Source organism: Gobio gobio (genome assembly GCF_949357685.1).
Source record: "Gobio gobio genome assembly, chromosome: 6".
Classification (NCBI taxonomy): domain Eukaryota; kingdom Metazoa; phylum Chordata; class Actinopteri; order Cypriniformes; family Gobionidae; genus Gobio; species Gobio gobio.
This window is the reverse complement of record NC_137102.1, coordinates 42,462,392-42,484,036: the sequence shown is the minus strand read 5'-3', so window position 1 is coordinate 42,484,036 and position 21,645 is coordinate 42,462,392. Positions and strand designations below refer to the sequence as shown.

General features: G+C 39.1%; 3 protein-coding genes across 3 annotated transcripts; 1 reads left to right on the top strand and 2 right to left on the bottom strand.

The window, feature by feature from the left end:
- Window positions 1–503: 503 nt before the first annotated feature.
- LOC307128546 (E3 ubiquitin-protein ligase RNF212B-like) lies at window positions 504–3,518 on the top strand (the record flags this gene model as incomplete). The annotated part of the gene is made up of 12 exons (XM_079820459.1): window positions 504–603; window positions 719–771; window positions 1,994–2,068; window positions 2,252–2,358; window positions 2,440–2,500; window positions 2,589–2,602; window positions 2,706–2,749; window positions 2,852–2,876; window positions 2,965–3,013; window positions 3,133–3,193; window positions 3,325–3,355; window positions 3,443–3,518. 12 exons carry the CDS (start codon window positions 504–506, stop codon window positions 3,516–3,518), a joined length of 696 nt encoding a protein of 231 aa, XP_079676585.1.
- A 459-nt stretch (window positions 3,519–3,977) lies between these two features.
- Window positions 3,978–9,585, bottom strand: homeza (homeobox and leucine zipper encoding a). Its single transcript, XM_079818770.1, has 2 exons — window positions 9,402–9,585; window positions 3,978–7,090 (listed from the first exon to the last, which is right to left on the bottom strand). The coding sequence occupies exon 2, from the start codon at window positions 7,059–7,061 to the stop codon at window positions 5,097–5,099; it is 1,965 nt and encodes a 654-aa protein (XP_079674896.1). The 5' UTR covers window positions 7,062–7,090; window positions 9,402–9,585; the 3' UTR covers window positions 3,978–5,096.
- Window positions 9,586–12,533: 2,948 nt separating this feature from the next.
- dhrs1 (dehydrogenase/reductase (SDR family) member 1) lies at window positions 12,534–19,060 on the bottom strand. The gene is made up of 9 exons (XM_079818786.1): window positions 18,896–19,060; window positions 17,328–17,471; window positions 17,082–17,225; window positions 16,878–16,957; window positions 13,797–13,929; window positions 13,480–13,620; window positions 13,309–13,378; window positions 13,084–13,164; window positions 12,534–12,962 (listed from the first exon to the last, which is right to left on the bottom strand). The coding sequence occupies exons 2-9, from the start codon at window positions 17,469–17,471 to the stop codon at window positions 12,826–12,828; spliced, it is 930 nt and encodes a 309-aa protein (XP_079674912.1). The 5' UTR covers window positions 18,896–19,060; the 3' UTR covers window positions 12,534–12,825.
- Window positions 19,061–21,645: the final 2,585 nt, after the last annotated feature.

Below are 21,645 nucleotides of genomic sequence, written 5' to 3'. Positions count from 1 at the left end.
TAATGTGAATGACTGGGACAGAAGTACTCGACAAAATGTAATTGCTGCTGAAAATATTGAATCCTGAAACAAGTCACATGGCTTCTCCTACACTTGTGAACATAGTATGCATTTCAATTGTAGGCTTTTGTGCACTCGCAATAATAGAAAAAGCGGTTTTAAAAGTCTTGTAGCTTATCTAAACTGGCCAAGGAATGGTGCAAAATTATTTAAAACATTTTTTTTTTGGCGCCATTCAGTGACGTAACGCGTATGCTCACTTGACGCTAGCTTGAAAAATTTACGTTACTCTACCAACTGGGGAATTATTCAGAAAAACATAACTCGTAGAATTTGTTTATACAATGACCAGTTATTAACGCATTAGGTAATTTGCTACACCATGAGTAGTATAACATGTACTATGATGTAGTTGCATCTCTTCCGTGAATGGTATCGTCCGTTAATGCTATTTAGCTTTTTTTTTGTGTAAGGTGGTCGGTCTTTTAATATAAGGTGGTGAAATGGACTGGTTTCACTGTAACAATTGTTTTGTGAGAGAAGGGGGAAAATTCGTCGTATCCAGCTGTGGCCATATATTTTGTGAGAACTGCGTAAATACAAGTGAGTCCGACATAAGTTACACTAATTTCGGGATTTTGTATGTGGGATTATTTTTACCCTTTTTATATACGATAACGTGGATCATTAAGGTTAAATTTAATGTGTTCTGATAAAGGTCAGTGTCGAGTTTGTCGTGCCAACTGTAACTACCTACAGATATCTGATCAGGTGAGTCTAACCCGCCCCAGATGGCTCACTTTGGAGCTAGGCCTGGTGGTTAAACTTCTTTGGAGTGTTAAATACAGTTCTGTTCATACACTGTGTGGCTATGAAAGAGTGACAACACTTTCAAGTCACAGATGAATTTTGAGAGTGAGTTTGGTTGGTGTCGACGGTGGTTTCTTTCATACAGCACAGTTATATCATCCTGGGACTCGGAATGGACTTGTGTCCACTGTAGTGGACGTTATATTTTAATATTCTGACACCATACATGTCACAGTAAAGAGCAGATTCAGGGCTTTTCAGAGATACCAAAAGGTTTCACCATGACAACTTTGTAGCACTCATAAGGAAATATGAAAATATTTTGATATTTAATTTTCAAATTGTCATAAATCAACATCTCAGGAAAATTGTAATCAAAATATGACTTTCTGTTACAGAACAGGGCATTGCTTTTGTACATGTCATCCACCAGGACTTTATCTGGCATTTTGGGAGACACAACACATAAATAGGGAAATAAATTATATATTCCTATGAAATATTAGATTGTATTATGAAAATGTTGCAAATTATTACCCCCGTTATTACACTTCTTTTTTCATTACATGTTGCCGCATGAACACCTTAATATGCAAATTAGATCCATTGCATTGAATGGGACTATTTATGGCCATTTTACCCACATATTGCATACAGTAAAATGGTATAATTAATTCCGTTATATATTTGTATAAAATAGTTTAGAATCATCTGTATACAAAGTTTGTTTAAAAAAAATCCTGAAACCTAAAAATGTATTGGTGAATGAAAAAGAAAATCCCATTGTTATGCCAATACATCATTTTATTTTTTTTAAACAACTGCGTCCTGGTGTCCACTACAGTGGACATAGCATAACATGAATAAAATATAATTTTTCCAATTGTTTCTTATGCTCTAAACAATGTAATGACATAAAACATAAAAAAAAAATACTAAATTCAAAAGCTTTTTTTTCTGGGACATACTGTATAAGGAGGCCTACATGGGGTTGTCTGAAAGAGCTTATAAAATACAAACCTTTAGTGCATTATAAAGTCTTAATATTTATTATTATGTGTCACTATATGGTTAAAACCATTATAATTAGTTACAGAAAAGGATTAATTAACTTACCTAAACAATATTTATCACCCATTCCTTCCCATTCCTGTTTCTTACATGTTCTTTTCATTTTGTGAAGATGAAGCCTCAGGAAAAGATGTTTTTCAGAGATCCCGTGAAACTCATTCAGACTCGACTGGAACATATTGAGCAGGTCTGTCATTTTCTGCTTATTAAATACATTTCATTTGTCCCAATTCATTTATATTCGAATGCATTTGGAAGGCTAAACATATGCTGTGAACTCTGGTACACAAAATGATCATGTCACAGTGACCTCAAGCCCTAAGCAAACACGATTCTGACATTTATAAATTAAGGAGATGTGTTTGTTCAGATTGCTATTTTTCAGAAAAAGCAGAAGGAGCGAGTCATTGCGTTCTTAAGAAGCAGGTCTGCGGAACTGGAACGAAAGCTGAAAGAAGTCCGAGATCAGTGCTACAGGTGGTAATTTGAGGCTTAGATCTGAGATATATTCAGTGGCACTTAAATTGGACTGTTTAAGTTACTTGTGCTTTGTTTAAGGCAAGTCGCCGAGCTGAAACAAGAGAACGAAGAACTGAAGAAGCCGCTTTCTCAGAGGAGGGTGAGAGTTTCTTATTGCATGTCCCTCACTTGCCTTCTAACTTCCGTTCTCTTCAGATGTGATCATGTTTTCTCCCCTGTCCACACAGACATCTCCAGGAAGGTTTCCGATTAATGGGTAAATACAGATAATTGTCTATGTGCATTGATGTGTGCCAATATATAATATAATACAATATAAAAATATATTATTTTAATATATATAGAGGAACTCCAAGAATGATTCTTCCTGTGGCTGTCACATCACCAGGTAGCAAGTTTCGTTTTGAGACAGAAAACTCACCTCATATAAACACTATAAAGCTCTTTATATTTTGTTCTTATCACATTTCATTTCCTGTTGCATTTCCAGTCACACCTCGCTCTAGAGCTGTCAGGTAGATTGCATTCTATCATCTCAATTATTTTGTACAGTAGATTTGCCTTCCCTCAAATAATACAATCCATTTCTGATAGTCATGCAAGTTCGGGGGACACTTTGGAGAGGTTTAGACATTCCAGACTCGGCATGACAGTGAGTTAGCTGCTCTACTATATTCTAGTATATCGTTTATTTATTTTAATATAGTCAGTTATCAGGATAAGCAAAATAAGCAATCCTTGTGTGACTGTTTTACGTCTCATTTGTTCTAGACACCCCCAGGGTCGTCCATCTCTATGTCAAGCATGAATTCAGTACATGAACATAGTTTCAGTAAGTGATCATAGTAGTCATATCTGTCAGATATCATTATTTGAGTTGATAAAGTATGCATGGTGTCATCCAAGGTGGACATTCTACTGTTTAGACTCATTGTATGCTTATGTTCTCTTTTTATCTTAAAGGGACACCCAGCTCAGTTAACACTCCCACAAGGTAACGTTTTATGCATTTACCAAGACTAAACATTTGTAATGCCGCAAATTGAAAGCTTTTAGGAAATTGCACTGTCCATCTTCCCAGGTCCCAACATACAACCCCAAACAACTTTCAGTTCCAGCTTCTGGCTAGACCTTCACTCCAGTCTCCACGGCCATAATCAATAATCAATTGTAGCTATTACAGGTCATTAGAAAGCTACTTTATCACTAATGCACCTACATCACCCAATGATATAATTTGTGTCATATCAATGGATCAAATTATATTGGCATGATTTTATTTGAAAAATAATTTTAAGTTTAATTAAAGGTAACACAAATAAAAGCAATATGAGCTACACGTTTTTAATTTACTTCGGCACCTCAGTTTGACAATTTCTAATTTTTTTGAATGAGGTTACTGTTAGAATTGAAATTATACATATAGACAAAATGTAACTTGTTTTTATTTTCCTATAGAAATTGGATTGCAATTAAAAGAAAACCATTAAATGTGAAAATCTAAATTATCCCAACACATGAAGATGTTTGTAAACTTGGCTAAATTAATCAATGTAATGAAGTGCATTTTTTCCCTGTGTATTATAACAGAAAGCAAATCAAACAATGTCTCCAAGAACTCTCCAGCATTATTGATTTATTGTATAATTATAAATAACAGCTGTATTGTGGTCCCTTTTTATAGATGAAGTTTGATAACAAAACTTAGACATGGTTCTACAAATGTACATTTTAGCATACCAAAAGGTTTGGGCTTCAAGCACACAACCAACATTCGTGTGTGTATGTTGATATGTGAAATGCTGATCTAATTTAAACCTTAGTTTAATACTAAATATAGTTCTACTCCAAATAATGTGAATAATTTGCAGTTCAAGCCGTTTCATACCACATTTGCCTAACTCAAATGTGGCATAATTACCACATTTGATGAGACATCTTTGATAATGTTAAGAGGAAAATTGGACAGAACGCAACAGTGAGTTAAACATAATTGGTCATGTTTTATTTTGCCTCCCTGAAACACAAATTTACAGACAATAAGGCACATTTGTTTTTACAAAAGCTATGGCTTTTGTAGTCTTTTCATTGGATACTGAACAAATCTGCAGTGGAGTAGGGATGTATTCAAATGAAAATGTTTATTTCACAATTAAGTAGCAAGATTAGAGAGAGATGGATCCATAAGCCTCTAAGTGCGGAATGTTAGCTCATTGGAAGAGGAAAAAATATATATTGTAAACTTAAGGTTTAAATCGTTATCAATATACAGTGCCATATGGATCTTCTATGAATTAAACAAAAACATACTCACATTGCTAACATTTCTGGCCCAAACATCTAAACTACAGTACCTAAAAGATAACCAAACCAAAGATTCTGGAAAAATAAACAGTTTGAGCATCATGTCAGATCTAAGAAGCAGCAATTAAGGCTCTAAAAGATTACTAACAATAATAGCATAACAAGGGTAATACTTAGTAGTGAATGTAGCCAAATAGTCGGGAAAGACCAAAAACACATTACAATTTAGCATTTTCAATACTGCCTGTCAGATAGGTAACAAATGATGTAGTGGCTGTTGAAGAAAATACTTCACATTGCCATTTTTACCAGTGGGAAAAGAGGGCATTACATGACATGATTTTACACTGTGCCTTCAAAGGGGTCTTGCCCAATTACAGGACTCACAGCAGAATAACAGACATGAGCACAAAACAGTTTTCTTCTTTATATTAATCAATAACAGTGAGTTCTGTGTCCAGTGTTGTACTGTCTTTAGACGCAAACCAGTCTCGCACCTGTTGGTAACTCATTTTTGACTTTCGGCAGAGATGGTCAAGGTCTTTCTCTTGCAATGGTCCCGTCTGTTGATAATACAGCTCCAACGGACTGATGTCTACAGAATCCGCTGCAGACTTCTGTGTTTTTGTTGTGCTGTTCCCTTGTGACTTACGTTTCCTGTTGCCTTCACTTCCTGGGGTTCCACTGGCATCAGCAGCAGCCCCTCCACTTTGTAACAATGCTATCTCGGCAAGCACTTGTTGACGTACGTCAGCATGCACCCAGCGTACGTGGCCATTTTTTACTGCGTAACGTGTGTCCCCGAACCACTGGATAATGTCAGCACGAGGCAAAGACGTTATTTCCACTAGCTGTGTGTATAAGTCACTCTTTGGCCATGGGCATTTCTGGAAGTATTCCTTTAGGATGGTCAGTTGCTCCTTTGTTTTCCTTGGTCGTCCAGCCACTGTTAATACTGAAGAAGGTGAAGAGTTGTCCAAGGAGTTAAGGGAGTTGTTCAAAGCATTTGCTTTAACAGAGCGTGCAGATTTCGACGACCTGGCTGAGTGTTTTTTAGATGGGGTGATGGATGGGGACGAGGAGGAGAAAATGGGTGTAGCTGGCTCCGGAGGTGTCGCACAATGTCCCTCACTTTCCTGTTCACTTCCAACTTCATCATTATTCTGAATCTCACTTTCCTCTGAACATTTCTCATCGTCTGCTGTGCCTTCTTCAAATGCCTCAAGAGTGTTAGACAGGAAAAGCTGGAAAAACTGAGTGCTCTTCTGCCGATTCTTTCGTGATCCTGTTCTTTGCCTGGTCTGTTCTTTGCCATTGTTGTCAGCATGCTGTGTAGGTTGCTTTTTAGTGGTGAGAGGAAGAGGCTGAACCTCCTGAGACTGAGATGAAAGACTAGAGTTGGCTTCATTTTTTTCTCCTTGGGTAGTGGGGAAGGACGTTGTCAATCCCCTACCATTTCGCAGCTGGTAGCGACTGTCACTAAACCATTTTCGAATCTCATTACGCGTTAAGCCCGTCTCCTCTTGCAATCGCTGGAGCTCCGTCTCATCGGGCCAGTTCTCCTGTAGAAAACTCTTACGCAATGCAGCTAACTGGGCTTTAGACTTTTTGTAGCGGCCATGCCGTGGCTGCTCAGATCCAACAGGAGACTCTGTAGAAGTAGGCGGAGTAGCTGCTGTTTCTGGCATTTCTACTGGTTGTCGGTAGTAGTACGAATCCTGAGGAGGAGGGAGAGATGAACGGAAACGTGAGGGAGCAGGAGAGAGCTTTGCCGTTTCTGTGCTTTCCATTTTATGTCTTTTGCGAGGCAACTGTGGACTTTGCGCTAGATCTTCTACATGGTCCTCTTTTTCTTTGAAATCCTCAATTCCATTTTTCCTCTTCATGGTGCTCTCTTTGAGTTCAGGCTCACTTGTTTGCCCTGGCCTAGCTAGCTTGAGGCGTGTCTCTTCGATGTCCTCCGATGCCCAGCTGATTCCATACTTAATGCGTTGTACCATGAACCACACTTTGACTTTATCTAGGGGCAGAGCACAGACACGGGCAAGAGTGCTGACCTCTTGAGATGTTGGATAGGGGAAGTTGTTGAAGGCCTGAACAAGTTCAGAGACACTATCCAGCTCACGTGTTTGATCGGACTGGGTCCACACTAGCTTCAGTCCTTCAGATACCAAAGGAAGACATACTACGGAGTTATTATTAGTGCTGAAGCTTACTGCAGTGCTGCCATTGCTCTCTCTTGGTCTGCGATTAGAGGGGCTTGCATGTTCCTTTCCATCGAAATTATGGTGTTGTGATTTTTGCAGTCGTGGACTGGTGAGGTTTCCGTCTTGTCTTTTTGCTACCACCCCTCTCGGAGAGATAACTTTTAAGTCATGGTAAGTGTGCGTCGCCATCAGAGATGTCACACCTCTATTGCCGCAGTCTGAAAGAATGACAAAGACACAGAGTCAAATGACAATGAATACAATTTAGAAAAAAAAGTTTCTTGGCAGAGTAAGATTTCTCATAATTAATTTGTTTTTTTTTAATCAAACCGTCTAAAACGTACAATGGAAAATAATAGATTGTATATTACAACACATACCAGTACAAAATGGATTTGTAGTCATTTGAGTTGTTTTTTTTTGTGGTTTGGGGTTTGCGTAAAACTGGTAAAAGCGGACCAAAACTTTATTGATGAATGAAAGTCAATCAAGGCCCGAATTGTGACTTTTTACACTCATTGTGAAATGGCCAGATTAGAAATTGCAGTTGCCCTCATTAGCGCACACTGCATAGTAGGGCATGTGCACTACCCACTATGCCATTTTTTGCCTTTTCTTGAACAGGTCATTTTTGTGAACTGTTAAAATTCTGCTTGTTGCTTGTAGGCGAGAATTGTGAGGGGTGAAAAGGTTGGAATGCTGGGGGGTGGTGGGCTGTTGCTGGCTGATGGGTGCTAGGATGATGCTTTGGGGAGGGGGTTAATGGGTGGGGTTCTGGTCAGTCTTTGATTGGTCAAATCTACAACAGAATTGTTCAAATCGTCTGCAAGATGCAGACAACTTAACCTCAGGAAATCTGACATTATTGATGCCTATCTAGAAACTGAGTTTCGAGGAATGCTGTCCATCAAACTTCCTAAAAGTCATTAAACTGGAACTTTACGGTCAAGTCTACAGTCCAGTCATTGACTTTCCTCTCTAAAGTTGAAAGAAGGACAGATGTCACCCCCTTCCCCCTGCCGTTCTCTTCCACACATTAGCCTTTTATTAAAGCCTGTCGTATACTCTACACCAATGCACACCCAACCCCCACTTTGGCAGACTTGGGCAAAAGAGAGTTGGGGGCCCTGCCCTTCACAGCTCCCTTGCCCCTTTCCAGCGCACGTAATGGTCCACTTCCCCCGTTTGCCTAACCCCGTAGAACCAAAGAGAAGTTCGTTTAACCTTCCAACAGATGGCCAAAAGGATAGCAAGAGTCGGTCTTGGTTAAATAAAGGTAACAAAAGTCAGCGCAATTTGTCAATCTGGTTTGTTTGCTAGTTGTGCAGTTTGTCTACGGAGCACACGTTGGTAAACTTATACTGGGTCTACGCTTAAAAGTGCGTCTAATCATGAAACAAGATGATTTCTCAAGTGTTTGTCCTGACTAAAACACCTTAACTGCTTATGGTCTCCAATTTCTAAATGAACGACACAGTACCTTCAGTTTTAGTTTGTTGAAGCAGCATCCTATGACTTTAATGAGCCCAAAACAAAGCTGAACTGTGAACCACAGAAAGCGATTTTGCTAGTAGTCTACGTGAGCAGTTGTTAGGCAATACTGATTATTGGCTTTGCCAATATTAGGCAATTTACCACTACACGCAACGAGCAGGCCAGTCATCTACAAAACGAGTTGGAGGTGAACTTGACAGGATAAATTCCAGACCGCCTGTGGTGACCTCATTTATCAGATGATGACTTGGAATGACTTGACTAAGCGTAAAGTCCCTTGAAGTCAGAGTAGCTTTTGTCATCACATTGTTTAGCAGTTACCATTTGTAAATATATGAACATGTGAAATATACATTTTACAAATACATTCACAAGTTCATATATTTTACAAAGTCTGAAATGTAAGATACCCGATATCAATGTGGTCCAAAAAAATATTTTGTGAAATAATGATTTTTAATATAATTTTTGAACATGAACAATGGTTTATCATACATGCAGTCTATGAAACCGAAATACAATACAGTTTACACAAAATAAACTTAGGTTAGACTTGTTGGAAATTGCGTCACTGGCCGATGTTTGTCCATGGCCTCTATTATAATCAGCTTACGTGGGGAACTTTTGACGCAGGTCGTAGGATGTGAGATGAGATCACTACAGTGTGTATTCATCCAACGAACAGTAAGCAGGTGTAGGGGCTATCATAAGTCAAATGCTTCTATTAAGAACAAGGGTTTATGCCGAGAGAGTTATTGTACGCAAGCCCTTTCGTGGCGCAGGATCCGCTCACGCTTCAGTAACGCACATAAACAAACTCCCGTTGTCCCAATTTACCACACATTCCCAGTTGAACCACGTTCAAAACAAATGCTTCAAAGAATGTGAACGCGACGCTAAACAAAATCGCCTGACCCGTCGCGTGGCTTTCAGGGTCCAATAACAAGCTTCGAGAGCATTAATTCCGCCTCGGCTACGCTTTAAAAACTTTACGAATGTAAACTGTATAGCAGTTCGCGTGAAACAGCAACTCACCGCTTGAATTTCTCTCAAGGTTGTATTTGGATACGCTATTTCAGCTGGTCTGTATTGTCCGTTGTTGCTTTTGTTCTGGAAATCCCGAAGTGTTTTTCGCCTGTCCGGTCAGACCGAGGCTAGACAGAGAGGATCAGGAAACTCTCGGACCAGCCCCCTCTTTCTCATGAAACGACGGTGCAGTGCTCGAGCATGTCCAATCCGGGAAGGAGAGGGATGGGAGGAGGAGCACAGCTGAAACTTGGCCCCGTGAATCCACTTCCCATCTGGGATGTGATTACCATGCGAATTGTGCCACATGAAACGTTTTAGGAGTCTCCAGGTAAGGCTGCAAATCATTATTCTTTGATCAGACATATGTCAGAGATAACTTTATGATTAACTTTATGCACGTTAGAGTTCAAGAAACAGCAATTAATTAAAACTATAAAGTAGTAAACAATTCCCTTTAGATTAATACAATTGTTCACTATAGGGATCCTGATCACCCTTTATTTTGCTTACTTTGACTGTAATGCACGGCTACCATGCAAATTTGTACTTGCCCTGACAAAACTTTCACTGGCCCCACCACAAAAAAGTAAATAAATGAACTAAAATAGCTATTATATTGTTTTTAACCCATGCAACCTTAATAAATAGGGTTAGAACACCACATTTCAGATACACAATTCTCGATTCCAATGTTGCTACCAAAGCAAAAAACGACTAGCCTGACTAATACACATTTCATATTTTATTTAAGGCAAGTAAACAATCGCTTAAAGGGTTCATCCAAAAATGAAAATTCTGTCATTAATTAATTACTCCCCCTCATGTCGTTCCAAACCTGCAAGACCTTCATTCATCTTTGGAACACAAATTAAGATATTTTTGATGTAAAGACATCTTTAAAAAAAATCCATGTGGCTACAGTGGTTCATAAATTTTTTTATACTGTTGTCTGAGGTCAACTTATGTCGTTTGCGTGGTTTTTACATTCTAAAACATCATAATGAATAAGTAATAGGCTATTTTCTACCCTGGTTTTGAGCCTCTCTCAAGACACACTCGGTTTCTATGGGCGTGCCGCGCTGAAGACTTGGAAGTAAACGCCCATGGCTAGGATTGGATAAGATTTGCATATTTAATGAAAATTGTGGGAATTGTTTTGAAAGCGTCTGTGGAAACGCTCACAGGGCTCGCAAAATGCCTTGATCAAACAAACACAATGATTCATCTCTCATCCGATTGATTGGAAATAATTTTTTTATTACTTGGCCGGCCTGATCGGTGAATAACCGTGACCCGTACACACACGGGCAAGAAAGGAATGTTATTTCACTATTTAAAATAGCCCGTCGGCAGGCCGGGCTTACGTTTTGGTAGCCCGTCTGAAAAACACATAGGCCCTGGACGTTGGGCTTTGCTAACGTTACAAGTCAGAGTCTGATCACGAATGAACCAATAACGTCTCAAATAAAGGATTCTCCAGCCTGTGACAGCGTGCTAAGGTATGTTAAGTTAGACACGTACACATAATCAATACAATCTGTAACAATGCAATACTATCACATATAAAAAACATGTTTTACTCACATAAGTGTGTTGCACCATTCCTGTCGGATCCAATATAGAAGGCACATTATTATATTTTTATCTCAATATGTCTGCAAATCCAGTCTCGACCTCTATCTTGTTTACAAACGATTCTGCGGTGAAATTAAGCGAACAAACACGCCATGTCTTACACACGTGAGCTGGAACCGGCATGTTTATTGCTTGGTAGCGCGATCCATTTAGCTCCACGAGTCAGTGGGCGGGGCTACAGAAGCAGGTGTACATATCTGTTGAGGCGGCGTTTCTGCATTCTATGACGTCAATGGTCAACATATTTTGAGATTGAGCGTTTTCTGGGCCTGGTGTCAATAAAAGCTTTTCTTTGACTAACAAAGAAGTTTTCAGCTCTGAAACTTACAGGATATTCTTATATCACGATGAACTTTGATACATCAAAGGCTCAAAGGAAAGTTGATTTCTCAATTCATCACCCCTTTAATGTTATGAAGCGACGAGAATACTTTTTGTGTGCAAAAAACAAACAAAAATAAAGACTATTCAACAATTTCTTCTCGTCCACATCTCCTACGCTGTTTACGTAGTGAACACAGCGCAATGCTTCCGGGTTCTACATCAGAACGGCGGCTCATTATTGGCCAGATCCTGCATCACATGTATACGTCGTAGTGCTCATATGAACAGCCAATTATTCGGCCAATAATGAGTCGGTGTTCTGACGTAGGACCTGGAAGCACTGCACTGTGAGAAATGGTTGAATAAAGTCGTTCTTTTGTTTGTATTCTTGTCGCTTCATAACATTAAGGTTGAACCACTGTAGTCACACTATTTTAGTGATCTTTACTACCTTTCTGGGCCTTGAAAGTTGCAATGACGTTGCTGTGTGGTTCAGAAAACCTCTTGAATTTCATCAAAAATATCTTAATTTGTGTTCTGAAGATGAACAAAGGTCTTACGGGTTTGGAATGACATGAGGGTGAACTAACCCTTTAAGACATAACCAACTATATTTACGAGGATACTCGCCAAGACAGGAATTAAAGAAAAGATTTGTGTGAATTTGTCCGTTAGAGCGCAAGAAGACGTGAAAGAGAAGTCAAATCAGTATTCGTGCGTTGTCTGAGAAGCAGCTTTCTGGACGCGCGCTTCAGATGGTTGTACACAGGAAACTTCTCAAACAGTACACGAGTACCAAATTGAAACACCGATTGTAAACAAATATTTAGCAAGATGTTCGCTATATCATAATCATACCCATTTTATATGAACGATTCAGCACTGGCCCAATCAGGCAAATTACATGTCCATCAACAGGCCTGAGCATTGTTCACGTTGGCCACGGGCCATCGGGCAGTCCTTATTGTTGAGTCCTGATATGAAATATTGATTTGATTTACATTATTTAGCATACTTGTAGAGAACGGGGAGGCATAACATGAGCACAACTGTGTAAGATTTCCCAGATGAGTGGACAGTTATGCAGTGCTACCCTAGTGTGGCTGAGTGCTGTGGTTGACCAATCAGAATCAAGTATTCATGAGCAATATTTCAATCTATCAAAAATACAACACAAAAGACTGTAGTAAAATGTCAGTATTTATTGCAATACATTGTTTGGTAAGCATACATTCATTTTAAAAAATGCATTATTATCTTTCAAGTTAAAGCTAGTATATTTGAAAATGTATTTTAAATGTTATGTTTTGGAAAACAAGTTGTGACAATAATAATGTGCTGATGAATTGTGCAAGTGTCTTCCAGACTCCGTAGTGCTTACTTATTTGTAAAAATGGACATACAATAATTTTAGACAGGACAAAAAAAGACAGGATTATAAAAATAGGCACTATCTCTGCACTGAGACATACTAGAATTTGCCACTGCCAAGACTCAGCATAGAACGAGGCACTCTGATGAATGAAGGAGTGAATACGGAGAGCCAGGACACATAGGGTACCTGGGAAAAGATGAACTTCAGAGAGGTGTAGTCCACGACACTGCGGCCTGAAAAAAACAAAGGAGTGCATCATAAACACTAGGATTTTGGAACATCTACATTACCTCTATGTATCTTTGTTCATAACTGGAAGCACCATCACTCCAGCATTAACATCTAGCACCGTACCATCAACATCCTTGAGTCCATAGCGTCGAGCCAGGTCACAGGTCATCAACACTTGCCCAGTCATGGACATCAGACTTTTATCTGTTTGTCACCAAGAAGCAGGAAGTAACACATGAGCAAGTGCCTCCAAACAATACATTTGTCACCTATTTGCCTTTCATGGTAATTCATAATCATGTTAACTTCAACCAGTCATTAAATCTTTAAAAAAAAAAAAAATCCAACCTTTGGCCAGCTCAACTATGCATCGTCCACTAAACTCCGTCGTCTCACCCTTATTGAAAACTTCCTTGAACTAAGAAACACAGATTGTAAACAAATATCATAATCATACCCATTTTATATGAACTTGAAAACCAATACTGATTCATATCTAGGACAAATAAAATTACTTACTCTGGGATCAAAACCTGGAGGTGCCTCACCAGATATATACTGATTAACTAACTCAGTCTGAACTGCCCCTGGCCAGAGGCTAACAGAAACCACACCTTTCTTCTTCAGCTCTACTGCCATGTCCGCTGCCATTCTGTCACACTGAAAAAATAACCAAAAAATAAAGATGGAGCCTAAATGAAGGAATAGTCTATGGGAAAAAAATGGAATGTAACCGAGAACTCATTCTGTGCAACTGAAACAATCTGGCTTTCAAATATGATACACTGAAAAGGACTCCAAATACAGAATCTGTAATGCTGTGTGCACTGACTCACTGCAGCCTTGCCGACCCCATAGGATACATTAAAGAGATAGCGCTGGCCACCCATGGATGATATGAACACAATCAAGCCCTTGCCCTGAGCCACCATCATCCTTGCAGCATACACTGAGCAGAAATAGTGACCCCTGTAAAAAAAACAAAGTGATCATGATCTTTGATATGGCTCTGAAAGAACTGAGAAAATTCATTGTTATGAATATTTTAAATTATCCAGCCTTTAACTGTAGCCTTTTAAAATGTAATTCATTGCAAGTGTCACTTGCACTTGTGATCCATATACAGCACCTACTGCAGTATTGCAGTATTTCAATCACTAAAAACAGCGGGATGTTTTTAAAACGCTTAACGTGACAAACACTTATACGGTGAGTTGCACCAATAAGGATTAAATTAAGCAAAGTTTAACGCTAATCAAGGATTTGTTGATCTGGGTTTGATTTTAAATCGAGCTGTGTTGCACCACTTAATTTTGAACAGATTAACTACGCAGAAAAACTGGTCAGGATGAACCGACGCCAGGCTAAAAAATCCTTATTAAGTGCCTTAAAGCTACACTGTGTGACTTTTATTCTTAGCTAAAAACACTTAGTTCTTTCAAAAATATACTCATTAATGTATATTTACTTCTTTCAAGTAATAAAGTATTCTCGTAAGTTTATAATATGCCATTGAAAATACATACGGGTGAGGGGTTCGAATGCACGTCGCCATGTTGCCCCTCCATCTTAAAAGTACATTAGCCAAAGAGGGACATACCCGTAAATTCAAGCTTCACCTTTCGCGTTTTAACACTCGATGGCACCGTGTCGAATGTGGACGAGGTCGAGCTGGAAGCCATGTTAATCTTGGACTAAATCGGCCACCGTAGGAGTTAAAACGAAATCGTAATTGAGAGGAACAGAAACTAATATTCACTGGACCGTCATATACCTTTTCAACGCTAGATGGGGGAAAATATCACACAGTGTAGCTTTAATATACTATTACAGTGGTATTAAAGAGCACCTATTATGGCATTTAAAATGTTCCAAATATTGTTTTAGAAGACCCCAACAACAGTTTTGCATGCATGCAATGACAAAAAAGACTTTAGTTTTCTTATAATATGCATTTATTTTTACCTGTTTTGACAGCGATTCTCAAATGATTCCTTTAGTGATTCACTTTTCAAAACCCCGCCTTTACGTGACGCTAATCTGCGGTGATTGGTCAGATGACCCAGTCAGTTGTGATTGGTATAGTCTGTGGAGATATTTTCGGAAACGGAACGCCCATCAAAGTCTTATAGTGACAGTAATTTGTTAATATGTGTCAGGAGTTATGAATATGAAAACCGCGTCGGTACCGTTTGATTGTAATATGAGCCTCAGCTGCTCTCATTCATAAAAAAACTCCTCTATTCTCCTCACGTAGACTCGCGACAAATCAACATCCCTCAGGGCTTTTAGTTCAAAAGTGTGCAGATGAGGAGACATATTGATAGATTCTCATATGTCTGTGTCAAATTTCTAAACAGAGGAGTATTTTTTTATTCAATACTTCCTCAAAATGCGCAGATGTAGCCTAATCATGAGCGATTGAGTCTCTTATGTGTTGTTTTCAATTCATACTGGCAGCCGGAGGGCGCTCTGTGCACATGTAGTCCATATATGATACAGACAGACGAAGAATATACCATGTGCCATAATAGAAGTCCATAATAAAAGCTTCCTGAGATCGCGAAACATGCAGACATTTGAAGACTAATAAACACACAATCGCGACGATGTATGGTTTGTCTTCAAGCCACTTAGTCTTCAAATGCTCATCCTTGGGCAGATGAAAAAAGTTTGCTTTTGAGTCGCACTTCAGAACACAGCGTCTCGTCGCCATGTTTTCTAGTTTTCACTGGCGTCTTGGAGCGCAATAAGTGGGCGTATCGTATTCAAATAATTTGACAAGTTGACGTCATCTAGTCAGAGAAAAAGCTTCGGTCTTCTAACGATTCTTAAAAATGACTCAGAGTCGACTCTTACTTTTGAAAGAAAATAACTATATATACGGTGCACTGTCATATTTCAAACTTTTCAGGATGTTTTTGTTCACTTAGATCTATGTTACACACTACATGAAAGGTACATTTCAAAATTCCATGATAGGTGCTCTTTAATAGATTAAATTCAGTTTACACCTTTTGATGATGCATATACAGGCGAGTAGATGAGCCAAGAATATGAAAGTTTTCTTTATAATGGTTTTCGATGGGAAAAACACTTCACGAGAAACCTTGTTGCATTAATATTCTGTGTTAATTTGCTTGCCCTTACAAAGTATGCAACATCAATAAGGTGTATATTGAATTTGGTCTTTTAATATCACTGTCTTACTACATTAAAACTTACTACAAACCTGGTAAAAATTACTGGTGGTCATGGAGGAAAGCCTTGTTTTGCCCTCCAGGTGGGCATTCCTATAATGGTGTGACGTCACATGATATGAAAACTACGAATTCTTTGATTTTGCTTAAAGTATATTGGGGCCTTAATTAAGGAACATGCCAACTTTTTGGTTTGGGACTTTAGCTTATTCACCGTATCCCCCAGAGTTAGTTAAGTCCATATATACCATTCTCATCTCCGTGTGTGCCATATCTCTGTCTGACGCACCCACTGCTAGCCTAGCTTAGCACAAAGACTGGAGGTAAACGGCTCCAGCTAACCTACTGCTCAATAAGTGACAAAATAACTCCAACATTTTCCTATTTACATGTTGTGATGTATATAGTTACATCGTGTACAAAGACCAACGGAAAATGAAAAGTGATTTTCTAGACCGATATGGCTAGGAAATATACTCTCATTCCTGCGTAATAATCAAGGAACTTTGAGCCGTCCCATGAGTGCAGTGGCGCAATGATATTACACAGCACCAAAAAAATTTAAATCTTAAAACCCCCAAACAGTTGAACGGTAGTGAATTTGAGCCTCTCTCTTAGATAAGTGAAAGTCTTCAAATGTATTCAAACTATTTATTTATACAACTCTTTCTGCATAATATTTAATGATTTGGCTTCAACTCCAGATCTGTGCTGTACCTGAGTCCTGTGTTGTTGATGGTGTCCCAAATATCTGGTTCCACCTCCCAGAATTTCTTGTTCATGTTGTCAAAAATAACCTAACACGCAGACATAAACACAACAATAATAACAATGTTATTTCGTTAAAAGGATCAAAGGCAAAAAATAAATCAAGTTCATAAAATAAAAAAGGCCATTGTTCCATTGTTAGCTGTAACTGACCTGTACACCAGCATAAGCATTATTCACCAACATGTCAAGCCTGCCATTTTGCTCACGCTGGACACGTTCAAACAGCTCCTTGATGTCATCCTCTTTAGATGAGTCACAGACCACAGGGAGACACCGGCCACCTCTCTCTGTCACCTGTCATAATGAAAATAAAAGTATAAAACTAGTATCACCTTCCCCAAGTTGCACAAACCACAGAAGGTTATCAATGGTACAGACAATAGCCAGTTTCCAAACCTCAGCTGCTGTCTGCTTTAGAGTTTTCTCCTGTCGACCAGTGATGTAGACAGTAGCGCCAGCCTCAGATAACTGAAGGGCAATACCTCTTCCAATTCCTCTGGAAGCACCAGTCACCACACAAATCCATCCTGATAGTGCCATCTGACAAACACAGATAGAGGTCCGAATCATAAAATGGTTGTCTTGAATTAGATCTTTGATTTGTTTAAAAATATAACTAAAGGACTGTTCACACCAAGGACGATAACTATAACAATATAGTTTTACTATATCGCCGGAATCACTTTCAGAACAAATTTTTTCCAGCTGATGAGTGATAAAAACATTGACAGCCAATCAGAATCCATCGTGCTGTAATGCAAGTGGTGCTCTCTGCAGAGCCAAATGACGCCGTGGACGATATGGGTGGAGTGTGAAGTCCAGCTCCCCCTCTCTGGCAAGTAGGGCTTGCTGCATCCTGCGGTGGACATCCAACACTGTCCACATCCAAAACGTCACCTTGTGACCCCATCCCCGTTTTCACTAGACGTCCAGCGAGGAGGAGTACATTTAATTGGGTCCTAATGGGTGGAGCTAGAATATCCAACAACCACACCCTAACCCTACCCACAACTCTATCCCTCCACCCTGTTAGACGTCCAGAGAGGTGGAGCTGGACGCCATTTGACTCTGTTGTGAGCACCACTCCACTCAAGCTCTTTAAAGTAGAGGCTGCTCACTGCAGAGCCAATGGGTGGAGCTTGACATCCAGTTCCCCCTCACTGGACATAACTGGTGGAGCTTAAAGGGCCAGCCACACCCTAACAGTACCCATAGCCCGCCCTATCCCTAATAATAAACAACGTTATCATGCATTGATGTGAGCGCTAACATATCTTTATGGTTCTTAGTGTGAACAGGTCTTTACACGGTTTACGATTTTACAGTGTGTCAACACGCAAATTGGATTTAATTTATAGCATTTTATTACCACATGCAAAACATTTCAGCCTAGGGATGTAAATGCACAATGTAAGTTTATTTAAATGCAATTCAAATTCCTTAGGTTCCAAATAGGCTATGTTATGTCGAATGAGCTGTATCGTGGATGATGATCACAAACTCAAACTCAACAATATGTGTCAACACATTAAGTTTACTAATATGTCAAGCCAGAACGTCAGAGACACGCGATGACGCAATTACACGATGGCGTAATGAACAGCTGAATCATTTTGTTGCGGTTTTGTTGTCTGTTCTTTAGAACGAACTGTTCCTAAGAACCGATTCGCGTGAATGAGTCACTAGTCAGTAACAGTGAAGCGGAGAGAAATACAAGCCTGTCACCCCGTGGTCACATATTGCAACGACAATTAATTGTCTCAGAAAGAAAGTTATGCAACCGTAATCACAAATTCACAATTATTTATCAACGCGTCGTGCAGATGGGAAGGTACATTTAAATTTATATGTGTTCAATGCGATGGATAGAAGATATAATTGCCGCATGACATTATAGCCTAATCAAAAACCTATTGCGACCTTCCTTTACATGGGCTACGTATTTATGTAAGCGAAGCACGTACCTGTTCAACGCTGCGTTTAAACTTCAGATCAACGGGATTTGTCGCTCAGTAACTCTTGCATAGACTTGAAATCTCCAACAACAGGCAAAGTGGGCTGAAATGAACTGCTACACATATAACGCGCAGATAAGGCAGTCCTGTTTATGACCATCCTCCCATTCCCGTAATACGTCTAATATAAAGACTATGCTTTTTGCAAAATGTAAATAGTTATTTAACAAACCTATTTAAACAATATGAAATCACCCACCCATAAACACACATGTACAATAATGCTGTTATTTTCCATTTGTTCAGCGTTAATTAAACTTTAGCCTAATCACAGCAGGAAATCCAGGACATTGTTCAAACATTTTGTAACACTTTGCAATAAGATTCCATTAGTTACTGTATTAACTAACATGAACTAACCATGAGCAATACATTTGTTAATGTTAGTTAATATAAATACAGCTGTTCGTTGTTTGTTCATGTTAGTTCACAATGCATTAACTAATTTTAACAAATATTACTTGATTTTATTAATGTATTAGTAAATGTTGAAATGAACAAAGATTAACATGCTGTAGAAGTGCAGTTCATGATGAGTAAATGTCAACTAATGTTGTTAACCAATGAAACCTTATTGTAAAGTGTTACCTACATTCTTGTTTACAGCAAGGTATGGTTATCATCGGTTATATACGGTTATCCTCCACAAAAGATTATTTATAGTGGATTTTTTTTTTACATTTTATTAATGTTCCTCACACCGGAAAAACATGGTTCTTTTAAAGTGCCCCTATTTTGGATTTTTGAAAGTTACCTTTCATGTAGTGTAACAGTTCTAAGTGAATGAAAACATCCTGCAAAGTTTTAAATCTGAAAGTGCACCGTATATAAAGTTACTGTCTCTCAAAAGTAAGAGTCGACTCCGAGTCAATTAAACGAATCGTTTTTCAAACGAATCGCAAGCTGTTTCGTTGTGACGTCGAGACGAAACATTACCATATTGCCCATCCACGCAGACACCAGGGAGAACTTGAACTACCTCAAACACTGCAGGTGATTCCCGCCATAACTTCCTGCGAATAAGGTCAAAATACCGGCGTGATCATAGAAATATATACGTAGATTCCTCATTCGACCGATCTGCGCAGGCACTAATGAGGCATCTAGTCACTAGCCGCAGGGTTTAATTTGAAGTTGTCTGTGCATGTTTTTTTTTACTCTAATAGAATTGGACCCCATTCACATGCATTATACGACTGACAAGACGGCAACGGTTGGAGTTAAAAATCTTAATTTGTGTTCTACTAAAGAAACAAAGACACCTACATCTTGGATGCCCTGTGGGTAAGCAAGAAAAACATCAAATTTTCGTTTTTGGGTGAACTATCCCTTTAACGTTAGTGCTGGGCTAACGTACTATGCGCTGTTATTGATACAGTTCCCGCATGTGCACCGCAACAAATTAGAGACAGGTTTGTTGATGGACACACACTTGTTAATGCTGATCGTGAGGAATTACAGTTGAAACATCTCATAATGTACCTCAAACTGAGTAGCATCACTGAGAAACGTCCTGCTCAAGGTCCGGGTTGAATAACTAGTTCTTCCAATATTCCAATGTTCGGACTCGCGCTGGGATTGGTGTAAAATTGACGTTATCGTTACTGTCTTTACAAAAATGGTTCCTCTATGGCATCACTGAAGAAAACCTTTGGAACCTTTATTTTAAGAATGAATGTCTCACGGACTAAACTCCCCATTACAGAGGAATCTGCAATGTGTATACAAATCATTCAAGCCATTTACCAATGGCCATTTCACATTGGTCTTTTTCTTTTCAGGTATTTTTTCGATTTTTATCGAGAAACAAAGAGAGAGGAGCTGCATCTGAAATGTTGAAGCACCTCTATTTTGCGACTGATACAATTTGAAGTTGTTATCCGGGTACTTCTCGCCTACTACCGTCCTTCGGATGAGACGTTAAACCGAGGTCTTGACTCTCTGTGGTCATTAAAAATCCCAGGATGTCCTTCGATAAAGAGTAGGGGTGTAACCCAGGCATCCTGGCCAAATTTTCCCATTGGCCCCTGTCCATCATGGCCTTGTAATCATCCCTGTGTGTGTATATATATATATATATATATATATATATATATATATATATATATATATATATATATATATATATATATATATATATATATAATATACGATCACTCGTCTCCTCTCCACCAATAAGCTGGTGTGTGGTGGGCGTTCTGGCGCAATATGGCTGCCGTCGCATCATCCAGGTGGATGCTGTAGATTGGTGGTGGATGAGGAGATTCCCCCCTTCTATGTAAAGCGCTTTGAGTGCCTAGAAAAGCGTTATATAAATGTAACAAATTATTATTATTATTACTATTTATCGAACAATATGTATTCGGCCATACTGGGTAACACAAAAACTACCCAAACACTGGGTTGTTACGTCTGAGTAACACGAAAACTACCCAAACACTGAGTTGTTACGTCTGACCTAGGATCTGGGTTACACAAAAACTACCCAAACACTGGGTTGTTACGTCTGAGTAACATGAAAACTACCCAAACACTGGGTTGTCACTTCTGACCCAGGATCTGAATAACACAAAAACTACCTAAACACTGGGTTGTTATGTCGGACCCCGGAGCTGGGTAACACGAAAACTACCCAAGCACCAAAAAATGACCCAAAAGGCTCAACCCAGGATTTGGGTAGAAAAAAATAAGAGAGTGTA